Below are 25,921 nucleotides of genomic sequence, written 5' to 3'. Positions count from 1 at the left end.
TTTTTTAAATCCCAAAATAATTACAACAAAAATTAATGAACCAATTTCAGTAACTTCTATGGGGTTCTAGATGGTAAATCCGTTTACAGATGGGAAATTTATTATTCCGTATTTGAATGAGAATAAAAGTAAATTTGCCCCGAAAGTGCTGCCATCTCTTGAAAAAAAATCTTACTAAAAATCGGTACATTTAGCCTTAATCTTTGCCTCAATAAATTTCTAAGTTTGATATAAACTTTAGGCCCTTGATTAATTAACTTTACACCTAATAAGATTTTGATACGTCATTGTGAATCAACAATCATATATGATAAATAGATCTAAGACTTAAATTAATATCAAAACTTTATATATAAGGATAAAATAGTCCAGATTTATTCATTTAATAATTCTTATCATTGTTACGGATGTCTCAGAGCTAATGGTATGTTTTACATTGAAATATATCTTAGTTTTATTTTCATAAATATCTTGGAAACAGTTTTTACTATATTCTGGTCTTAATTAAAAAGACGAAAATAATTTCAATTAATTTATCGTTTAAAGCACCTAGACTTCCGGAATTCAGAAATGATTTGAAATATTTGAAGTTCCACATAAATCATGAACTTGGACAACACTCTCACTCTTATTTCTTTTACACGAGATGGCCAGAAAGAGGAAAGAAAAAAGTTAGTAAGATTTGATTACCATTGTGGTTTGATATAGTTGATGAGCATTTATTAAAACAAAAAAAAAATTCCATTGGCATTATGATTTCCCCTATTTAATGTGATCTTAAAATAAATAATTGGACAGTAATTCAACATTCAATTATTTTCTTAAGTTCAGTTTAGCTTTGAGTGGTGGTTTATGGCCTCATTGTCGTGGCATCTTAATGACCATGACAATTTTATAATAATAAAACTTGTAATTTTATTATTATTAGAAAATTGACCGTTATTTAAGGAGGCTTCGTAATTTATTTCATCCAGTTAAAGTAAAACAACCTATTTTCTGAAAAAAAAAAAATCTCTTTTTCAGATGGACTGTCAACTTCTATGAAAAGAAACTAGCAATTTCAGCGAAATATGATTGTTAATAACGAAATCATAATTAGAGTTAAAACTTATCTAGAGCATCCCATTTTTTATTGTAAATCTGACCGAATTAGATTGTTTTCTTGGTTTGCTAAAATTCGATAACATTGTCTTATAATTTTTTATTAGAATTTCGTAACCGTCGGGTTATTTAATTAAACAATACTTATCTCACCAGTATATATATTGGCCCAGATTAAAGTAATATTTACTACGATGTATTTGTTATTTGCCGATTTAATATGAGATGGTTGGGGTGCGGTCAGAGAACCCTCTACTGACCGCACCCCAACCATACTCCAATATATTGATCATTTTATCAATATTTAACATGAAAATACAGAGCATTAAATATTTATTAAGTAAATACATCATTTCCACACAATGCAAGATAACGGTGACGAAACGTTGAAAGTTGGTAAGAAAGCGTCCACCGGACACTACTGCATACATAAGTTATACTTATAAGGGAAGAGAAAATAAATGAATTATGTATTACAGCTAATGACGAACCTCTGAACCAGGTGCTTTAGGAGGCAACATTTAAATAATAAATGGATCTTCGATCGTTTTTTAATCAACCAATAACGAGATATTGAATAAAAAGGATACAATTAAAATTGTAATAATAAGTAGAGAACATTATATTAAGAGTGAGCATTGAATATTACAAGTAATCAATAAATATTTTTAAAAATAAAATAGCTTTCAAATGTCAAAATTTCAAAATGTTACGACATTCAGTTGAACAATACTTTCAATTTATTTATTTTTCAAATCAAACTTTTATATAAAATAAGGATGGATAATAACTATTATATATACATATAAATAATTTTTTAGTGGCAATTTTAGGTAGATAAAAAGTCAATATAACAAATGAAACTAAAGTACAAAACAAAAATAGTCCGACGGATGGACTTTTTTTTATTTATGTATATTTGTTTTATGACAATTTTATTATTCATTATCAATAAAAGGTAAATATAATGAATAACACTTAAAAAAAAAGTTACATCTGCTCAAGAAATAATATTTAGAATTTTCTGTATATATATATATTTTTTAATTGAGTAATGTGGATACAAAATACAATATTCCCTCTATCTTCATAAATGAATGTACTAAACCTTATATTTTGAAAAGAATTTGTGGATGTAGTTGAAGAATTCATCAATGAAGAGAATCAACACTGGCTGGGTTATGCACCAAATCGAAGAAAAGTTGGGTAAGGATGATTTTTTTTAATTAGATTTTTGAATTCTGCGTATCTTGAAAAGTGAAAACTCAAATATTTTGGAATTGTTAATTTTTTTCAATTGTTTGTCTACATACATTTGAAAAAAATACAAAACAAAAAAATCTTTTAAATCGGACAAGTATTAGCGAAGATAAAAGCTTGTTGACGTTTATAATCCTGTTTTTAAAGTATTTTCCTCAATTTCAGTTCATTGAAAACCAATTAATTATTGCTCACTAATTTCTTAATTGATTCGAAATCTAATCACCTCCTGGATGGAACATTCAAGATGCTGTGAGGAGGAGTAATTAAGTAGCAAAATAAGAGGAACTAAATAAATAACAATAAAATCTCTATCGGATCAATATAGGTGAAGATACAGCAAGGAATTATTGTATCGATCTGAGCAGGCAAACTAGTCAGAAAAGTTGTAAGAGTGGAAACACTAGTTATTTTTTTACAAAAATTACAGACCGTAAAATGGGTTACGTACGTGGGCATAAAGACACCTACAAGCAGGTAAAGGTTACCTTTGCAGGTAAAACAGGTGGATGGTGGCCAGAACTTCAGTACCCTATAGAAACCTTAGCAGTATAACCACTTAGTTTTAAAACTAATAGGTTTTTAATACTATATTTCATATCCACTTTCTAATCATCCTAATCTTTTGGTTCAACCTTATCCAGGTCCACCCATCCCCTACAATCCACCTCAAAGGTCGAAGGTTAAAGGTCATTTATATTAAGCCTAAATAATTAAGGCAAAAAAAAAGAAAAGAAAGGAAAATGTTTTATTATGATCGTAATAAGTTTTACCCCTTCCCCAGTTTTTTGGGTTAGTGGACACTAATCAGAGGTTTGATAATTTTTTTATTCCGGTACCTTTTTCTTTTTTAACACTCAAAATGTTTTTTTTTCTTATACACGCATTTGCGGCTTAGCGATTGGGTTTGCATAGAGCAAAATGTTACAGAAATAAAATGTAGACACTTTAATTTTGAAAATAAAACAAAACATGGAAACATTTTGTTTTTATTTTATTAAAAAAAAAATCCGGAAAAATACCAGTCAGCCAACCTCAGATTACTGTTCAGTGACCAAAATATATATTGAAAAGAATAATAACAGTTTTTGGCCCTTTCAAAGAGATACTGACACTTGTACTTATTCGATTTCCCTTTTCTCGTGGAACTAATTATTGACTTTTTTGTCTCTATTTTACATATGTTTTTTTTAATCTTAGCAATGTATTTTATTCATCTACGTTTCCCATTTTTATTTTTAAGTAACTCTACGAGGTTGACCTACAGGGAGTGTAAATTATCAAACCAACAAAAAAGAGCACCTACTCACACTTTAAATAATTTTTGTTAATATTTTTCTTTAAAGGCTTTTCCTTTAATGTAGTGAATTTCCGCCACCTTGACCTTTTGATATTTACCTATTTAAAGCCCATACAGTATACCACACTCCAAATTATATTCGTCTTTATTTTATTTTCCTCCATTAATCTTTCCTTACTCCCAAAAAGTTTCCTTCTTCTTCCATAAATTATTATTAATCGATGAAATTTAAAAGGTTTAGAAAAACCATGGACCACCAAAAATTCTTACATTGACAATATAGCTAACTTCATAATTTTCAATACGAATTTTATTGAAATACAAATGGCTTGGACTGAACTAGAAGGCGAAAAATACACACTTGAATCACAGATCATCTATTACTATTCGAAGGATTTAGAAGACTACATCCAGTGTAAAAGATTATTCTTCAGCAGACAGAAGTCCTTCCAGCACGTCCAAAGGATCACATGTCCACTGGATATCGATTCCAGTATCGATGAAAGATATCGCTTTAAAGGTACACGTCGTGGACAAGATGCCTTTGTTAACGAGTAACAGGAGAGGGGGGGTCACTGGCCCTACTCCTTCCTCTCGTCATTCCTCCCCAGATCCAACTTCTGTATCCGTTTGTAAAAGTGTCCAAGAGCATCCAAGGATCCAGGCAAGCGAATTTTTCAATATATTACAACAACAAAAAAAACAACAGAAAAACATTTTTTAATTAAATTTCTTCTTAATTTACTGAATATTCTGCTCTAAGGCTATTTGTAACAACTTTATATTTTTTTAGCTCAAAAAGGGTGCCGTACCGAAACAAGTTTTGGGAACCGCTGTTTTGAAGGACAAGTTCTCATTTTTAATATCCGTCCTCGTTGTCATATGATAAATATAAAAAATGTCGCCCAGTTCTCAACTCAAAATAAAAATTAAATATTGCAATTTGTTGATAACAATCTGCGTGAGGAATTATTCCAAACCCAGGCGTATTTGACCAAATATTCTATGGGCGCATGGCAAGTACCTGGGGGCCAGACTCCCCATCTCTCTAGAGGTACCTATCTTAATATTAAAACCATTTAATTTTAATCAAAGTTTAATAATAAATATATTTAAAATATTTTTGTTAAATAATGTGAATGGCAAACTAATAATACGTTTTCGTTGATTTTTTTTTCAGAAAGTAATTCGTTTATTAAAATTTTCGAGAGGGCTACATAGATCCCTGTTAATGAACTACAGATACAACATGTATCTGATAAAAATTTATAGTTCATGTACATACCAAAAAGAAAAAACATTTTATGACTTTAATTTTTAATAATCTCAATATATTCCTAATAAGCTATATAAATCCAAAATTCCCATACGTATTTTTTAATAAAAACGAACAGAAATAACCCGTCAAACTTGATACTTCGGCCTTGTTAAAGAAAAAAAAAAGGTGAATAAAAATAAACCGTAACAAAAACGTTCATAACGTAATCTATCGACTTTAACTGAACAAGTATTGTACAGTAATAACAATAGATCCCACACACACAAAAGAGTACAATTTTAAACATTGAGGTCACTATATGCCTTTGAGGTTGACCCAGAATAAAATTGAAACAGTGATATCTCAAACGCGCTCATAATTTACAAAAGTGATCCGTTGTTGACAAGGAACAAAGAACGCTTCTTTGGAACAATGGCTGGATACAAAGGCATCATTGTTTTTAGGATTCGTTAACTAGAGAGAAAAAAAAAGATGTCAACACTTCAAAATAAATTGCAGCAATGTTTCCGTTATTATTTTTTTTAATTTCATGAATCATTCCCTTATCTGGTAAAACCTAAATCACTTAAAAATATGGACTAGTCAGAGTACCGGGGAATTTCAGATATTAATTTAGCCAGCCCGAATAAGCTATATACATTTTCATTTATATCGGCTATATGTATTTTTACGTTATTTACTAATTCTTTCATTTATCTTAGTAATATTAAATACAGTAAATTTTAACAATATTAAAAAAAATATATAACTATCCATCCAGACCAGTTGTGGGATATTACTAAAAATCAAAAGCTTTATTTAAATTTAGGTCCTACCTTCAAAGACCAAGAATTCGTAAGGGTAATAAAAACTAGAGCGAGCGAAGTGAGCGAAATTAGGCATACATATGTGACCAAATTAGACAAGTATAAATATGATAACAATGGGGTAGATTATTAACCACAACCAAATTGCATTAAATATCTAAGTTAAATAAAACATTACATGCTCTTCTTTACGGATGAGAAACGTGGTATACAACACTAAGGGATGAAAAGCGTAAGGTTCTTGAAAATAAAGTATTACGTAAAATATTCGGACAGAAACACGATGAGTTAGCCAGAAAATTTGGAAAGTATAGCGACGAATTGAGGGAATGAATGAAAAAATAATTTTATTCTGGGACATATGTCCCCTAAGAATAAATACATGGTTCATATATTAAGATTTTTATCAGGCAAGAATTTACAAATTTTCAGATAGTGAAATGAAATTACATTGGAATTATTGACTTTACTAGTGTTTATAATGTAAATCAATATATGCCTATTTATTTGATTACAATGATGTGAAGGTTTGGTTACACAATAAGTGGAGATCTAGAATATAGGTTTTTTGATTTTAAGAACTTGGAATTCGAAAACACCAAGGAGGTATTGCCTTCGGAAGGTTGGATAGAGGAAACTGCACCCAGTAAATATAATTTAGGTTATAGCATTACTGTGAATAAGATAGACGTGTAAAGCTGAAGGGCTTAATAACGAACGGATCTCTAAAATGTTAATAAACATTGGACCAACGGGTAAATTCACAAAGGCTAGGTCGAAACGTAGGTGGGAGGATTGCGTCAAGACTGATCCGATAGATTGGGCATCACTGGACAGATGTATGTAGACAGGTGGTATCGGCATCGAACCTTCGGGTCCGCTAAGCCTTTAACATACTCTCTGAGTATTAATGGTGTTAAGTTAATCTGTAATTATAAGTTTAAAATTAAATGGAAAAGTGACAATATTGGATGAGTTCGCTGAAATTAATGACCTGGGCAGAATAGCCAGTAAAAAGTTTTAAAATTGTTCGATGTAAGGAGTAAAATTAAGATTGTCCTTGAGGATGGCCGTTTTGGCCGAAACGTTGGGCATTTAGAGAAATAAAGAGTGTTTTGAGACTTAACTTAGGTACAAATTATTTTATTTAAACAATTACCACATATATCTTTTATAAAAAAAATCTAAATGGTCAAGAGAAAGTGAATGCTGGTTAGTAATTTAATCGCAACTGAGTTGAACTGGATATAAGAAAACAGCCAATGGCATCAACTATAAATACAAAAATGTTAATAATTTCCTAACATTACACCTTTTGATTAAAGTTAACTAGAAATTGCTGATGACTTTATCTGACTTATCTGCATAGGACATTAATATATCATACTATTAAGGACTATTATGATACAGGTTTACAGATATTTCTTTGAACCCTAAGCATAGACGTCATAATAAATAAAAATAAATTCCAAGCTATATGATTTTAGTAACAAATGTAGTCATCTTACAAACACCTCAGTTAAAATTAGAAAATTCAAAACCAAATAATCAATATACGTACTTGTGAACAGAAATGAAAACATAATTGTTATAGAATAATATTTAATTATAAAATGTATTTCTTAGTAAAGAGAATAAACAAAATTTCGTTGCGAAACTCACTCCGAAAACCTTGGCCGAGGTCATCTGCATTTTTTTTGGCATGCCAAGGTTTTTTAATAATCGCGAGGTATAAAAATAGTAAAATTCCTTTATAAAAATAAAATCGAACCAAGAAGATACAAGTCCATGTAAGCTCCTGAATTACATGTAATAAGAATACAAATATTTTATAATTCTATTTTTTTTTTTAGATTGGTAGTTCTGGCAGGTCAGTAATCTGACTATTAATTAGTAGCTAAAAATAAGAAAAAACATTATATAAAAATAATAATTTGAAAAATTTAATTAATTTTTTTTAATGTTAATGTTTTTGTTGTTATCACAGCTGGCCCAATTTTCCGCTTGCAACTGATAACTTTCACATTAGTGATTTTAACGATTACAAACCACGGATAGGAAACTAAAAATAAAAACAATTTAATTTCCAAATCTGAATGATTTATAATAACTAAAAATTTGACAAAAAGAACAAAAAAAGTCGATTTTAAAATAATAGTCTAGGACTGTTATCAGTAGCAGCGGGATATTGATAACAGAAATATACCAGTAACTTGAATAATGCGTAATATTAATACTGATAAGAGTACTAATAACATGTTTTATTCATAAATTTATAACATCTAGTCATAAATTTATCTTCATAAAATTTTGTTGCCATAAACTGTGATGATTTCCTCCATTATGTAGGGGAGACATTAATATCGATAATAATATAAGAATAAATATAAGTATTAAGACAGTATAATGAAGTAATGGATAAAAGAAGAAAATAAATTCAACCCTAATATATCTCAGTATATTTAATTTTAATATTCCAAAATTTTGTTACTAGTAAACTTTTTATGTTTAAATTATAGTTACAAAGTTTATGTATAGCTCATACATACATTATGATGTTCCGTATGCATTGTGCACACGGAAAACTCATGCACAGTATTACTAAGCATGCGAATAACAAAATTGCACAAGCTTCAATTTAAATTTGTTAGATACTAATCTAGTTTCACTATTGCATCAATTCATTAAAAAAATAAAATCCAAATTTATTTATAGACTACATGCAATACTAGGAAAACAATTTTAAAACTAGATTAAGCTTTTAAAAGAATTTTATTCCAAAAACCAGACTATTTTCTGGCCTTAAGACGTCCAGAGATACAAGGGGGAGGCGTATCCATGGTTTCCCCCTTTATCTTAGGCCGTTACAGATAGATAAAACTAACTGCTTATACCTCAGATATCCAAGCCTTATCATAAGTATGAACATAAAACTAAATCTCTTGAAGGAATGACAGCACTGAAATAATATCAATCTACTTAATATGTATTATAAGGAGTAACATAAATTACCTTTTAGGCTTCCAACGTTTCTTCAAAACGGCTAGCATGTGGTAAATAACAATCAATGATACAAATGACAGTAGACTGAGACAGTAGTGTAAGATACAGTATGACAGCTCCCCTGAGATCCTGAGTGACTGAATGGTTGATAAAGGAGAAGAACTGTTTTCACACCATCACTGACCCGGCACAACCTGCGCAAAGAGAGTTCGCGATTGATCGCATAGCGCGTTGTAACGAGGGGAGTTGGAGACACTCTCGAGAGGAGAACCGAACCGGGCAGAGGTTACGCTCAGACAGTCGCTGGGCTACCGCACACTAGCGCTCCCCCACCACGGCTCGCATGAATGGGCCCTCAGTCGCTCAATGAAGTCCAAATAGCAATTATTTACTTTAAAATAAATAATACATAAATAACTAGTATTTTTTTTACAATTGTATTCCCTTATTTCAATATATTTATTATTTTGTTCGCCCAATAAAGTTTTTACTTTTTTATATTACTAAGTTAATAGGACTATCCCAGACCAAGTAGGGGCCTTGCAGATCAGAAATTGTATTTTGGCCTAACAGAAATAAACACATGACTAGTTGAAATCATCATTTATTAAATATTTGAAAAGTTAAAAACATTAAAAAAAAAGAAAAGAACAATTAAACAATATGTTTATTGTCGACCATAGATTTTCAATGTGGAGTAAAAAAGAAACATTTAGTAACTCCCGTGATCTAATTCATGTAAATGTTTAATTTTTCTGTAAGGATGGGTTCGGTATGTAGAGTAATAATAAACACAAATAAGTGAAACTAATTTTATTTGTGCCGACGTTTCGGCCTAAATTTCATTCTGGGCTGAAAACAAATAACAAGATAAAACCCTTAATATGGTGAAAACACAATAAAACAAACAGTATATTGATTTGTAATTATTTTGTCTTTTTTAATAATTTCAGTGATTGTTATCTTATTGTATACATTCTAGCGTTCGAAATATTATATTTTATCTTATTTTTGTATTATTTGTTATCTTATTGATTTCATGTCCTGCTTTTTTAAAGTTTGTTTTCACTATGTTACGGTTGTTTCTCGTTTTTTTATTTTTGGCCCTGAAATTTAGCCCGAAAAGTCGGAAAAAAAAAAAAAAAGTTTCCCTTATTTGTGTTTATAATTTCTCTGATTATTCACTGATTCCACCCCCGAAAATATTTTCCTCATAGTTAAACAAGTTAGTTAAACTTTCAAGATGTAGTTCACATGAGTTATGGGTTCAATAGATCGCGGCGCTTTGTATTAAGGGAAAAGAAGTTATAGTCAAATTGAGATAGTGTGTATATTACTGCAGTATTCACTAAACATGAATATTCCTATCTTTGAACAAGCGGGGTCTCCAGATAAGAATTTGGCCTCTTAAATAATTATTTTTTAAACAATTTGGGATTTAAACAACACGCTAGTTAAAATCATTAATTGGTTTAATATCTGAAATGTAAAAACATTAGAAAGAAAGTTATTACTATTTCATATTGAAATAGTAACTTACGATTTGTATAAGAAATGATAAAACATAATAAATATTTATTTATTAAGTAAAAAGGATAATAAAAAATAATTACAGTAAACAATGAAATTTTTCCTAGGGTATTCGTCACTTATCGAAACCAGATCATCTATCAATACACGGCTCTATACTTTACGTGACCAGTTCAGCTTTCGGCGGGACAGCCCCACTATTTGGCAACACGTACTGAAGACGTAGGTGGAGTTGATCTCTCACATTTACACTTATGTCCACAGATTTATCGTTTTAAATTGTTCCTAGAAATAGTTCAGTTTTTAAAACACACACAAAAAAAAAAACTAAGAAACACGCAGCTAATTTGGAAATACTAACTTTTTTTTTTATCAACTACAGTACATTGGTTATTAAAGAAGAGCTCTTAACAAACTTCCGAGAAAGATAATACCGACTATTTAAAAACTGAGAAGTGATAAAAATGAAAAAAAAAAAAAGAAGCCAGTTTTGGTAACAGCCCTAAGAGATCATAAGTTCTAAATTGTTTTAGGAAATAGTTCTGTTATTCAAGACAGGAAAAATAGCATTCAGAATAGAATGCACGCACGATAAACCACCTTTTGTGCAACTTTGAAACCCAGGCATTTGTTTATTAAGGACTTTATATTAATATTTTTTTTACAAGTAAAATTTCCAACAATGATTCTATTAAAAATATTAAGCGATAACTGTCGGTTTTGAGAAGAGTCCTGATAGCCCCCCTAAGTGTTGAAAAAATTATAATAAAAAAAACTTTTATTCTCTTCCTTTTCTAATTCAACGTGTCGATAGTAATATTATTATTAATAATGACGAAATATATTATAAATTATAGAATATATTATAACCCACAAAACATTCGTTTTTTTAGGGGGACGGGTGAGGGTTTCCAACTATATTATACTTTAACTTGCCTATATTAAACTTTTGAATTTGAGTTTTCAACATAAATACGTTTTGAGGTCATCTGAGTACAAATAATCAAGCCCAAAAAAACGGCCATTTTGTCTGTGCTTAGCCTGCACAAAACGAAAAGTCAAATTTTTTTTTATAATTTATTTATTGTTATTTACAACTGTATATATATATACACATCAAGTAAATTTGCTGTAAGTGATATTATGACATGATACAAACATGTGGAGAATCTACCCATTGATAGAACTCCAAAAACACTTCTAAAGGAGAAGATCTCGAGGCCATCTTCTTTTCAGACGCCTAGGAGGATTATTAGGTAGTGAAGGAGAAGCCAGGTTAGAAACGAGTTGGTTTGGGTGGTTGGGAAGTTTATTATGGAAGGATTGGTATCTGGTTCTGGCTAAATCGACAATATAGGGGACATTAAGGTCCTGATGGATGATTTGATTTGTGACAAAGTAAGGAGCAAGGATTTTACGAAGGACTTTGGACTGTAAGCATTGGATTTGAGAGGAATTAGATGGTTTAGTGGAGCCCCATAGCTCAATTTCGTATGTCCAGATATAATAGTCATATTATAATAGTATGTAGATCAGTCTTTTGTAATGGATTGGAAGTTTGGATCGTTTGTCTAGTAAATGTAATAGTCGGAATCGACGAGCAGTTTCCGGTCTTTTCAGTCTTGTATGAGGATTCCATGTCACTCGTTTGTCCAGATTTAGTCCTAAGTAACGGATCTGCTCAACAGGAATAAGTGGGGTATTATTAAAAAATGCTGTAGGGCAAGACGAAGGTTTACGACGAAGGGTAAATGTGATTTGGTGGGATTTATTGGAATTTATTTTAATCCTCCAGTTTTGGCACCATTCTTCGAGGGTGGTAATGTGGCATTGGAGGGATTGCGATATAATGGAAGGATCATTATTCACTGACAATAGGCATGTGTCATCGGCATACGTGGTGAGAATAGTGTTAGGATGGATTGTGATGTCAGCTGTAAAAACTGTATAAAGGAGAGGACCAAGGATACTACCCTGAGGTACATCAGCAGACTGAGGAAACAGGGATGAATAAGCGCTATTGTGATTTACTTTAAATAACCTGTCTGAGAGATAAGAACGGATAATGAGATAATATGTAGGAGGTAGGAATTTACGGATCTTGTATAGCAGTCCTGGGTGCCAAACTCGATCAAAAGCCTCTTCTACATCAAGAAAGACTCCTGAGCTGGACATTCCACGCTCCAATGAAGACGAGACAACATCAACCACACGATGGCATTGCTGGATAGTGGAGTGGGATGTTCGGAATCCAAACAGGTGATCTGGGATTATGTAAAAGTAAAATTAGAATTACATACTTGGGGCAGGTGTGTGTCAGGGATGTTAAAGCAACTTTCTTGTTAGTATCGACCGACCGAAAGTGCCACAGAGAATTGATTTTGCACATTGTTAGGATTTCCTCAAAATCAGCCCAAACGATTTTGATAAATCTCGATAATTCAATATACAATTTAGTGGTCTTTAATATCAGATAGGTTTTGTCCTCACTGAAACAGTTTGGCTGGGATTAAATCACGAATTTTTAAAAAATCTCCCCTTAAAGTAGCTTTAATTTTGTTTATTTCAAACGTTTAACAATCTCACACTTTTATTATTAATGCAAAATGAATAAATATAAACTATGAAAGGATTTAATAATTAACTTAAGGAGAACAGAGGACGAATATTTTTCCAGGTTGGATAACATTTTCGGAAATAGGAGAAGTAATGTAGATATATTATATACTAAACGCATAAATGAAAGTTCAGTTTAGCTAGAATCTCTGCCACAAACCCCGTACTGAAGACCTGAAACTCAGGTCGAAACGGCAGCATGAATAAATAATATCTGTTTATTTGCTGACCGCACATTCCCTTCATTTTGGGACTCTTAAGAATCTTATGGAGAGATCTCGGTGTCATATTTTGGCAAAATTTTGAAAATTGGATTATTAACGTTTTTAGACAACTGGTTATGAATTTCAACTTTTCCACCTACACTTTTTCGGGAAGAATAAAATAAATAAATAAATGAAATGTTTTCCTCATAACTTGAAAACCATATATCATTCGAATATTTAAATTTACATAACATTTGCTTCAATGGTATAACCTATACAAATAGACCCAATCTCAAACAACCATATCCCGATAGGTTTTTATCATTAAATTAAACAAGATTACTGACAATTTCGTATGCTCAAGATTTTCCTACGATACGAACGCGCTCACACACAGACCATTTTGCACTCAGGAGGCCTCAGAAGTGTATATCTCTAAAAGACCTGGATTCAAAATTGTTCAGGATTACAATACTTACCACTTAAAATGTATTATATATGTAGGTATATTTTCATATTTTATAAACAAAATGGTAAAAAGAACCTAAAAATGGGGTTTGACTTTTTTTTTTTTTTAGATTTCATCCCATTGCGTATCCTCGGAAAATATTGGACAGAGTTGTTAACTTGCTAGTCAGTTGGGAGTTGGAATCTTTTCCAATAGCTTCGTTCTCGCCGATCTCGAATATAAGGGTACTACCCAAGGGCTTAACCCATTCTAGACCAATTGTACACAGTGTAATTTCCGAGCCAAAGGACCGACTGTACACCGTGTGTGTGCAATGATCTTAAATTGCAATTATCAGTCAGTAACTAAAAAGCGGTCGTTAGAACAAGACTGGTTTAAAACAAAAATTGTCCTAGAAGTGTATAAAAATAAAATTTGAGGTTGGTTTCAGTTTTTTATTTATTTATTTTTTTTAAGTTATCATTCTGTACAACAAAAGTAAATGTCATCCTTACAGGACAATTCATTATCTTGTACTGCTTCTTAAATAAATTACGTTTATTGAGGTTTATATTCTATAATTTTTATCTGCAATTATATTATTTTCTTCATTTCTGAACCTAAAATAAGGATTTCATGTTACCTGACTATTTTCGGAATGAATGTTCAATTTAATAATGTGTTTTTAATTTTTTTTTTTCGAAAATGGCCAATACAAAACAAAAAAAAAATTTGGATTCTGGGTATAGTCTCCAAAAATATGTGCTGTCTCGAATGGAAGTTAACGGCTTGTGTATTCGTGCTTGAGTGTACAAGTCGGGTCTTGAGCTAAGCAGTTAGCGGCTTAACAACGTTTCTGAAAGATTTTCCTTAGCTTACGCTTCTCTGGGTTAATATTTTTGAACCGTAACATACCATCGCTCTGTCTTTCAATCTTACGGACGCTAGCATGTTAAAATGTCAAACCCAAAAATCAATGGTACCTCAGCAAACCAAATAAGGACGCAAGTCTTCTCAGAAGAATCTGGACTTCTGAAAGACATATGTTATTTTTATCTTTGTTTTGATTACAAAAGTAAAAAGCATTTATTTAGTTACATATAAAGCATCTATGTTTACAATATCACTTGAGGGCTGAACTGTACAGAGCACGCTACTATGGGTTTTTTCCTTCCAAAACCTGTACTCCCCATGCCAAGTACCTCGTTGGAACAGACAGATTATATTTCTAAAAGAATTAACACCACTTACTGACTTATTCATCATCGTATCTCACAGATAAAGTATTAGAAATTGTTGGTGGTGGTTCTCCTTGTGCTATATATGTGCAATAGTTGTAAATTACCAAAAATTATTAGAGGGAGAGGGTAATTAAAACCTTCCTTAAGATACAATCCCTGGTAGTTATAATATAATATTGTTATAGTAGTTTCCCTCTCTGTCTACATATGTGGCAAAATAGGTTAAATTAACTTAAATTTTTAGAACATTAGATCATCTGAACCTAAACAGGGATATATATATATGTATATATAGTTGACCGTAAAACTTAAATATGAAGATGGTCAGGGTTGTGGTAAAAATGGGCATTTTTTTTATAATTATTTTTTGAAGTGAAACCTCTTTATGCATTGCAGAGCAAATTGGCCTGGATTCTCCTTTTCAATAAATAAAATAGAACAAAATATCTAAGAAATGAAATATCTATTTTATTTCTTAAATATTTTGTTATAAGAAATAAAATAGATATTTCATTTAATTAAGAGAGATTTCCCTGAAGCAAATTCCATTTCCTAATCCTAAAATAATAAAATCATCCATGTATGCTAGAACCTAAGAAGTTTTACTTTTAACACATTATTTAAGTATCCTCTCAAAAATAATTTATAATTCTACATTTTTCAGCTGCTATAAAACTGATAAGAACCAAAGGTTAGGACTAAGGATAAATTATTAATTATCAACACTATTGATTAATATTGAATAAAACTAATACTATAACAATAAATAAAAATTTAATTATAATAAATGTGGACAATTGAGAAGAAAAACATTGACGAGAAAAAAGTATAATTATTTGAATTCAAGATTTTCGTTATAGAATAAAAGAACACTTCTCCATATTCCATTTTTTTGTGAATACCATGTAACATTCTTAATATAACCAAGTTTAAAAAACGCTAGCAGGATTTTCTATTTTAATTTGTCTAAGATTTAAATTAGCATTCGAAATTAAATATCTTGTCATATTTATCAGCTTGCTAGGCAAAAATGGCATAATAAAAGTAAAATAAAAGACAAAATTAGGATCAAACATCAATTTATAATTATTAATAAAGAGTTTAAATACCTATAATTTAAGTGACCATGATCCACAGCAACACATCTGAAAACAAAATAAACTATATATTACGTAAAACTTTTATAAAATCTAAGCTTTCCTATTAACTGATATCTTCATTATTACTTTTAATTTCTTCATTTGCAATACAATGATGTAAATGGAACAATAATTGGAATTATTTTCAAATGATTCCTTGTTCATTAATAAGTTTGTTTTTTTAATTAAACCAAGCGTTTATCGCTGCTTAGCTTGAATAGTGGGACAATTGAAATCTCTCAGAGAAAGGGAAGACAACGTTCCACTCCTCTTACAGGCACCTTGAACCACCCAATAGGGCCACTCAATTATTTTTTTAATTTTAATATAACTTTATTAAATAACATTTCTTATTCAATAAGATAAAAATCTTATTTGTTTAAAGTTAAAAATATCATTTTTTTTTGTCATAGGACCTCAAAATAAAATCTGCCTTAGGTTCCAAATGGAATCAAAGGTTCAGACCAGTGGAACCATTTGTAATCATATGGTACAAATTCTGGGATATGCAGATGATAGTGACATTATTGGGAGATCAAAAGCTGTTGTGGAAGAGGCCTTTCTTGCCCTTGATGATGCTGCCAGGAAGCTGGGAATTGTTGTTAATACCAACAAAACCAAATATATGATAGCTGGTCAAGAAAAAAGTTTTAATGAAGATTTTCTCCAAATTGGTCATTACTTTTTAGAATGAGTTGAGGAGTTTGTGTACCTCGGATCACAAATTAATGCCACCAATGATGTTTCAGCTGAGATAAGGAGGTGAATAGCATCGGCCAATAGGTGTTTTTTTGGACTTTGTCAGCACTTTGGTAGTAGCTCACTATCAAGATCCATGAAAACTAGATTGTACAAAACACTAATTCGACCAGTGCTGCTCTAGGTCTCAGAAACTAGGGCACTTTCGAAGGCCGATGAAAGGGATCTCCAAACATTTGAGAGAAAGATACTCAGACGCATCTACGGCCTCATCAAAGGATGGTTCAGGTTGGAGAAGATGCACGATTAGGGAAGTCTATTTGTTAATTGGTGAGCCTGATATAGGAAAAATTGTGAGAATTGGTAGGCTTTGCTGGGCAGGCCATATGGAAAGGATAGGTACTGATGAGATCCCAAATAAAATTCTCAATGAGCGCCTACATGGAACACGGCCGAGGGTCGCCCGAAGCTCCGATGGTTAGATGGTGTTAAAGAGGATTCGAGGACCCTGCTCGGAATGAGGAATTGGTGAGCAGCTGCACTTAACAGATTAAACTGGTGGAAGCTGCTTGAGGAGGCCAGGACCCAGTAATGGGTTGTCGCGACAATTGATCTCCAAATGGTCTAAGTACATCAATGTATATTCATACCAACAAATCAATAAAACATGTATAGATATTTAGTTTCTATGTAAAATATGATAATATTATAAATAAATAGATAATGGATTTAAATAATATATTTATGATATAAAGCATGTTTTTTAATACTTTTTAGTATAAGTAAAGGAATATAATAATTAAAAAAAGAATTATAAAGAAATGAAGTGATAAGTAACTCACTGTTGATGTCTCCAAGATGTTGATTGCTTCTTTCTTGAAGTTCACTATTTGCCAAGGTCTTTAAACCCAGCAAATTTTGAAACGAAAGAAACCGGATGTCCACGGCGAAAACAAAGAAAATTCACTTACACTAAGAATAGAAACAATACTTTTAAATATTTGAAATAAATACATTAAGCGACACACCCGAACCGTACAAAAGCTAGTCAAAGAAACTAAGCAAGGAAGATATATTTGGATGGGATAAAAAAAACAATCAAGACTTCTCTACATTTATAAATTTTAAAGTTCAAACAAATTAGTCGGTATTCATAATGAAGTAATAATAGCTAAGTTATTACTTATATTATATTTAAAATACTTTCTTCATAAATTACTTAATCTTTATCCAAAACAATAAACAGGAATTTGGAAAAGAGATAAAGTTATAAGATCAGGAATAGCTGAAGCAAATTATAAAAACTCTTTATATTTTCTAGTGGAGAATTTAAGCTGTAAGTACACTTTAAGATAGTTTCTGGAAGGAAATTTTGGCTTATAATTAATTGTTTTTTAAATATAGGAAGTGCCTAATCTGTGACACACATTCATCATACAAGCGAATTTTCAGAACAGGATTCTTTTATAGCTGTGTAGTGCTCAACTCCAAAGAATGAGTTTTCTTAATTATTATGGACTAGATTTAAATGTTTTGTTGTTTGTTGTTCAATATGACGTACTTCTTTTAACACTGATAACATGAAACCCCGTTTTTGTGCTATTTGTTTTTTTGAATATTTATACTAATCAGTGGATTGAATTCATTTTTATTTTTTACATTTAGGGATCAATTTATACTTAGGGCATTTGTCATCTACCATGTATTTAATCAGAAATACTTAAAGATATTTGATAATTGTAAGTTATCATTGACCTTAGAAAACTAGAAATTTTTATTTTATATATAAATATATTTTAGAATAAAAAGGTTTATTTCATTTCTTAATTGAGTGAGCAGCTAATGATAATTTCATAATCCATTAACATCTGATAAATGGAAAATAAGTGCATATTAGAAGCATTTAAGAACATATTTAAATAGTTTTGCTGTATTTTCACCACAATTTTCAGATTATTTCAAGTGAAGGAAGACTTATATGTTAAATTAAATGGGCCGTTTTTATTTCATCACATTAATTTCTATAATAACAACCTTTTGGCTGACATTATCATGTTAATTATATGATAATCTGACTGTATTTGCCAATCTTATAACTTAAAACTTACAAGCCAAAACACCAAATACATAAAGTAAAGTAGCCCAACTTAATTTAATGATTTTTAATGCGTATTTTAGAAGTTCTTACTTAACTTAATATTTGATATAAATATCAGGCATTGTTGAAAATAAGATATTTTATATATAGAGTTGGGTAAATTTTATTCAATTTATATAAGTTTTTTAAATTTTCCCCATGCATGAACCTGAATTAGCATGAAGCCTCTATTCCTGTATAATTTATGATAATTATGAAGGTTAAGAACCAAAAGTGGTCACAATTTGTATTAGTTATGCTAGTATTCAATTTTGATTATTGATTACATAGAATAATGGATAGTATTACAATTTACTTTATTGGCTTGTCAGAAATTGAGATCTTCTGTTGAGCTTGAAGATTATCTCTTTTGTTATGCTCGGTCCTCTCATCTTTATTCCATCCTCTGCATGGCTGTGTTGAATTAACTAGTCACTCATTCTGAGTGATATTTGACTACCAACAAAATGAAGTAGGTGAAAGTAGCCTGTGTGTGGAGACTCTGTTCACTCTTCCGTGAACCTATTCTCTTGCTCGTTGGGAAGTTCTTTTGTTTGCCAATAGATGGCAACATTTTGAGCTGCCATTCAATATGTTTAGGGGGACAAACATTTGTTTCTTAAACAAACCACCTGCCTCAATTAAACTAGGCTAAATTTATAATAAAACAAAAGGCAACAGGATATGGTTTTACATTATATTACATGGTCAAGATTAGAGGCCTGCTGATATGTGAGGGATACTGACCAGGATGGACAGAATTTGTTATCTTATATTATTGTGAGAATGTTAACATAATCACCATGCGCTGTGAAATAATATAGAATATTATTCACGCACATACTGAGTTGTTTAGAATTGCCTGAAAATTTACTGTGCATAACCACCTAGTAATATTACTACTTGTAATGATTTATTAGTATCTTAACAACACAAATGAAAGTCTAAGCCAATGTAATAACAAAATTATCAGTCCGCTGAAAACCTGTGGTCATTTGTTAGGAGGTTTTCTGGTTTTTGGCATCACATGCAATGTTATTACAGTCAAAAGATATGCAGATGATAGTGCTCCTAAATGCTCCGAGTCTTCATCCAGCTGAATCTGAACTGCTGAATTGCTAAAACTCCAGCTGATAATTTCGCAGGCCCCAATGAGATAATTCCAACCTCGTACATCAAAGGAGGCAGCAGTGAAGGATTTGATTTTGGTTCCACTCTGGACATCTTCCACATATGCCGTGTTAGTTTGCTCACTGGTCAGGAATGGTTTTAGGAACCTGAGGTGGTATAGTTGGAATTTCTGATGGTTCTGTCTTAATTACCAAAGGCAAAGAAAAATGATCAAAATTGTCTCTGCTAAGATAAGATTCAAACTCAATTCTTTCATTGGAATTGGGGATTTCATTTTTAGATGCTAACACATTATCTGCCTGTACTTTATTCTTGGGGCTGCTAGGTTTTACTTTTGGTTGTTTATCCTCTGAAGTACACTGCATATTTGAAAATAGAGTCACTTGATCTCCAATTCTAAATCCTCTATTCAAAGAGACATGTCTTGCAGCTAGTTACCTTTGATGATTTGTGTAACTAGCAAACTAAGAACTGGTAGCTACGCCTGCAGCTGTAACTTGTGGCAAACCCATTTGCTCTCTTTGTTGCAATGTGCTTTATTGAGAATAGGCAACTGGTACAGTATTCCTGATACTAGGCTCTGAATGTGGACTTGGCGAAACAGTTGAAGTTTCCTGAGGATGGATGAGTGCAGATGTATCACTATTAGGATTGGCAGCTGACATTGCCAGTCTTGGAGACACCTGTAGTCTGGATGAAATTTGTTGTATGGGAGACATATGAGAAGATAATTGCAGTAAAGGAGCTCTATACTGCTGGATGATGTCTAGGGAATGAGTTTTTTAATGTTGGACCCGTGTAGTATAGGCTACCTCAATATCAATAGGTCTAGACAAGCCTTGCTCAATACCCAGCTGTGCTCCTGTTGTTTCAGAATGTAATTGCACTTTGGAGCTGGTTTGAGAAGAAGTGTTAGGATCAGCTGGCATTTGTTGACGCTCAGCAGAATAGTGCTTGTGATAAGAAAGTCGGTCGAACCAAAATCGATGATGTAATTCATCGCAACACTATTTCCATCAGCCATGAACCTCTTAGTTCTGGAAATATGCAAATACGAAAGGACTCTTTGGTTCTCTAGTTAGTAGAGCAAATGGGTTTGCCAGAAATTACAGCTGCAGGTGCAGCTACCAGTTCTTAGTTTGCTAGTTACAGAAATCATCAATGGTAACTAACTGCAAGACATGCCTCTTTGAAAAGAGGATTTAAAAGCTACCAAATAGACCAATCAACTTCGCATCTTGTAAAATTGAATTTTTTTCATCTTGTAGAAAATAAGCTTTATTATTTGATTTGTAAATAAAATAGTAGATGGACAGCTTGGCTTTCCTTTGTTCTGAGTCAGTCGGTTTGTGGGTTCTATTCAGAATAAACTCTTTGTCTTTTTCTTTATAAAACCCTATATTTATAAAATCCTTAAATTCTCAACATTTCAAAGTAAATTATTATGTTGAACAACAATAAAATGAAACTATTTAAAAATGAAGTATTTCAAAACTAACATTAGAAACTTCAATAATTCCAAAAATATTTCTCATTGAATTTCCAAATTTATATTTTTAGTGATTTACTGTTAATATAAAATTATGTATTTGGTTTAGTATTGTTCTAACAAGATGTAAATAACATAATAATGTAAACTCTGTAAATGGTTTTTCTAAAACTAAAAAGAATAATATAAGTGTATGTATATATGTATGTACATATATATATAAAGAAAAAGAGTCAAAAAAAATGAGATTGTATATTTACTGGATGCTTTATCGGATTAAACAGGCTATAGAGATAACCAATTCCTTCAATATTTGTAATATATACTTCATACAATAAAGTATCTCTTGTGAGTATTCAAGGTGTTCTTTGTAGATAAAATTTCAGGGTAGTGCTATACTGAAATTCAATGCTTTATATATCAATGTACATTTACCCTTCTTACACTAGCAGTTCAAACAAATCCCCTCCTCCACATCTCCCCCAGATGGAGAAAATAATTTCTTTTACTTGACAACTTTTTTTATTACACATAAATACAAGAAGTTATATCATTATAACCTTAATTGAATAATAAATTGCATTCCAATTTTTTTAGTAAAAAAATGTTATTTAATAAATCAAAAGTTAAAACAATCATTTATGAAATTGCTTTTTAAATACTAAACAGCTTTTAAAAGTAAAGGGAAAAAATAAAATATAACAGCACATAAATCAAAAATGTAGAATACTAAAATGTTGAAAAAAAATTTTACCTGTACTTTTCACCATCAATTTCTTAGCACAAAAGGGTCAGAGTTTTGAGTCTGTTATATTGGTTTATATTAATGTGAATAAATATGTACATTAGACGTATGAATATGTAGTCAATGGTATTTATGAACATATTAAAATCATGATTCTCAAGTTTCCTTCACCAAGGGGGAAAACCAATTGCATCAAATATATTCAATATCCATATTCATCCATAATCAATTATTCATCAATCACAAAGAACACATTCTTACGACTAAAAATGTGATCCTAAATAAATTATGGAGAATTAAACTACAAACTTTAATAACAGTAATGCTGGAAGCAGAGTTTGGTATGAACAAAACCTATAAGTATATACAATGACTTGTAATAGGAGTTGACTCCAAACCTCAAGAAAACAATTTAATCATCTTTAATTTAATTAATTAAACCAAGTTATACATTAAAACAGAATTTCTTTTTAGAAAATAATTCGTTTTAGACCCTTTTCTCGTAATGAAAGTAGATTACTTCTGAAAATTTGATTAGAAATAAAACTAAACAAGTACCAACCTTAGGCTACTGAATTGAGAATATAGAATTCGTTAAAAAAAACATATATTTAATTTAATGAATTACTTAATAAATTTATTAATAATGAAATTTAATATTTTCAAAAATGATTAGGATAATTACGTATTCCATTAAATTTACTTTTATTATATGAAAAATGAACTAACTGCAAATGAAACGGCTGGACTCAGTCAGCTTCGTCTCATTTCGCAAACATTCGGCTATTTTCGGGATTCCATCTATAGTTGAGCAGAGGTTCCAATCACTACTAAAATAACATTTTATTATTTTAAATCAATTTTTTTTATAATTTTTTTAACGGGACCAACGAAAGCCTTTGTCTCTCCATGGCTGATATTAAAAATTAATCAGTGCTTAAATGATTATTGGTTTCAAAAACATAAAAGAATAAGTTTACAATAAAATAAAATTAAAAAATAGAAGTCATTAGCAACCCTCATTAAGAAATGAAATATTTAAAATTACGATTGTGAATAATTTAGGAATAAAAAATATCAAACTATGCCTGGAAAGTATTGCCATAATTGAGTCTATAAAAGTGATGTAAGCCTTTTTTTACAACGGAGAATATCTAACAATGGTTAATTAAACTACACGATACGCACTACTATTTCGAATACAACACAGTAACAAGAACTCACAGAACTCAAAAATGACCTATTTGAATTGAACCTAAGTGAATTACACTCAAAGATATAATTTTCAGCTAGGCCTAGATCATTCCACTAACCGGGAACTATTAACATTTGTACCAACATGCCGACACAAAATAATCGAACTATACTCAAATCGTTCAATTTCAAATAAGTTTATATTAAATAAATAAACATTAAGTTATTTGTAAATTTTTCATTACTGCGAAAAAACGTAATTTTTACATTTTCTATATTAGATTGATGAACTGATTAAAAGTATACACAATTGAATTTTTATATATGCCGACATAAACGTCATTAGATAGATTGATCAAATCATTTTGAATATTAGTATATCTTATTTATTATTATATCTCTATTTATAGTAATAAGATGTAAAATTAAATAAATTATCTATTTTAAAGTTTCTAATAATTATAAGAGGTACATATCGCTAATTTGCTTGAATGGATGTATGTTTTAAAAGAAAAAGAATTTTAATTTCAAATAAATTTCATTTTGTACATATATTTACTCACTGAATCTTCGTATATATCTTATTTTCTTTTTCTTCTCTCTTTCATAATTTTAATTAACTGTGCTTGAATCTATTTTTAACACTTACACTGTACTTTTTCTTTCAATATTCCTTATGTTCCTATATTATCTGTTATCTCTCTGTTTTCTTTTTAGTTATTATGATTATCTTGTTTTTTTTCTTAGCCACTAGAAGGCCTGCAATTCTGGCCAAAGCGTTAGCACTAATAAATAAGTTTTATTTACTTCACTGGCCGCACCCCCAACCATCTTCTCATCTTTTTTTTTTTTTGTCTTATTCTTTAGATTGTAGCTTAGGCTTTGATTACTTTTTGACAACCCTGCTAGCTTTAGAACAGTCTATAGAGGGACCCCAGTAGAGAAAGAAACCTGTGTCTAAAGTGATATCTTTTTTTACCACTTTTCTAAATCATTATTATTATTATTGGTGCGAGACTGTGGAGGTCCAAGGCCTCGCTACTTAGGAAATATATGGAGATGGAGACATGTTTCTAAATCATTGTCTTATGAAAAAGTATGATTTGGATAGTTAAGTATATTTAAAAAAATGTTTTAATTATATTGACATTGGAAAAACTCAGATTTATAAATCTCTTCATGCATGTTTCTATACAATAAATTCTTATCAACACAATGTCACCTGTTTCTGTTAAAACTCAAATCCTTTATTTATTTTTTAGACCATTCTACAAAAATAATACTGAAAGGAATATTACACATAAAATTAGAGCCATGGAAAGGACTCATCACTCTATATCGAAAGAATGACTGGTAAACTCTTAAATCTCGCTCTTAATATAGGTTGAAAATTGTTATTTGTTATGTGTTAATATTTCATAGAATGTTTATAGGCTGCTATTGAATAAGTATTGGGTTCAGTTTTTTAAAAAACTAAAGGTATTGTTATAATTGAGATAAACAGATAAGGGAAATAAATTGTGCTTGGCTCAAATGAGATTAGACATATCTGTTGATATTAGGCTTAATATATACAAAATATGACATTTTATTGATGGTGGTCAATAAGGCCTTGATACTGCATTTTAATTTATTTCCAATATTACAATGTAAGAAGGATAGAGATGGGTTAGGATAGAAATGGGTAACCAAAAGGGTACCAATCTTTAAAGCACAACACTGAAGGGAACCAGTGCTCATTGCTTGCAGGAAAGGGAAGTGAAAGAATGACCAAGCAATTAAAATATTTGATACTCAAGTAGAGACATCCTGATAGAAGCCTAAAGGGATTGTTTACCTTTTTTTTTTCTACTCCCCTAAATATTTCGTTTACAACAATATTTACAATTGTTTTTGCACTTTATTGCAATTTTTTATTGTGCACTTTTATTGCCCTTGGGTATTCTAATGTAGAGAATGGCGGGCCCACTTCATGGAGAGATGAATTGAGGGCTCTGTAGCCATCTTCACTTACATGAGATGCGAGGGACTGCTCTGCAGAAATTAAAGTGAGACTTTTTAAAAAAACTGTTACAACACTTGTTTGAAATTCCTAAAAAGTAAAGTTTGTGGCTGATAGAAATGTGTTTGTGGTAATTATTTCTTCAGTTGCTATTTCAAATGATTATATACTCATACATTTAAATTTTATTCTATTCTTTAAAAACCTTTTGACACAAAAGACAAACGCATCTTATTTTTCTCTTGATTAAAATAAATGTCAGAGTCAGACCTATTCCATGATTTTTTTTCCTTTCCTAGTAAGGTATGTATGGTTAATCTTAAAAAACACAAACACTGATGTAATGTTTTCAGATGAATTTAAATTTATCCTAATTAATTTTAGTGAGTGGAGTTTTCCACCATATTCAATTTTTCCCCCATGTGTAGTTAGGAATGATATGCCATTAGCACTTTGTCATACATCAAATTATTAACTTTAATTTTCTGGTAACTCTTGTAGCTCTTTAACTACTGTTGGCTTGTATATTGTTCCATTTTTTACCATATTTTTCAATGACTTATTAGGGAAAAACAGCATTATTTAATTTTATATA

General features: G+C 30.7%; 1 protein-coding gene across 3 annotated transcripts in view; it reads right to left on the bottom strand.

Moving 5' to 3' along the window:
- LOC112210356 (uncharacterized) overlaps positions 1–17,513 on the bottom strand; it is a 493,390-nt gene extending 475,877 nt beyond the window's left edge. For 2 of the 3 annotated variants that reach the window (XM_067048331.1, XM_067048336.1), the window contains exon 1: positions 8,759–9,037. In XM_067048331.1, the coding sequence (XP_066904432.1) occupies positions 8,759–8,796 (38 nt within the window). In that variant the 5' untranslated portion in view covers positions 8,797–9,037. Of the gene's footprint in view, positions 1–8,758; positions 9,038–15,899; positions 15,936–17,470 lie in introns of those variants that run through there. The other variant, XM_067048334.1, reaches the window with a different exon arrangement.
- Between the last annotated feature and the right edge of the window lie 8,408 nt (positions 17,514–25,921).

Source organism: Halyomorpha halys, unplaced genomic scaffold (genome assembly GCF_000696795.3).
Source record: "Halyomorpha halys isolate HHAL.00 unplaced genomic scaffold, Hhal_1.1 Scaffold588.1, whole genome shotgun sequence".
In the NCBI taxonomy this organism is placed as follows: Eukaryota; Metazoa; Arthropoda; class Insecta; order Hemiptera; family Pentatomidae; genus Halyomorpha; species Halyomorpha halys.
The sequence above is the reverse complement of the archived record's forward strand: the minus strand, read 5'-3'. Positions and strand labels throughout refer to the sequence as shown.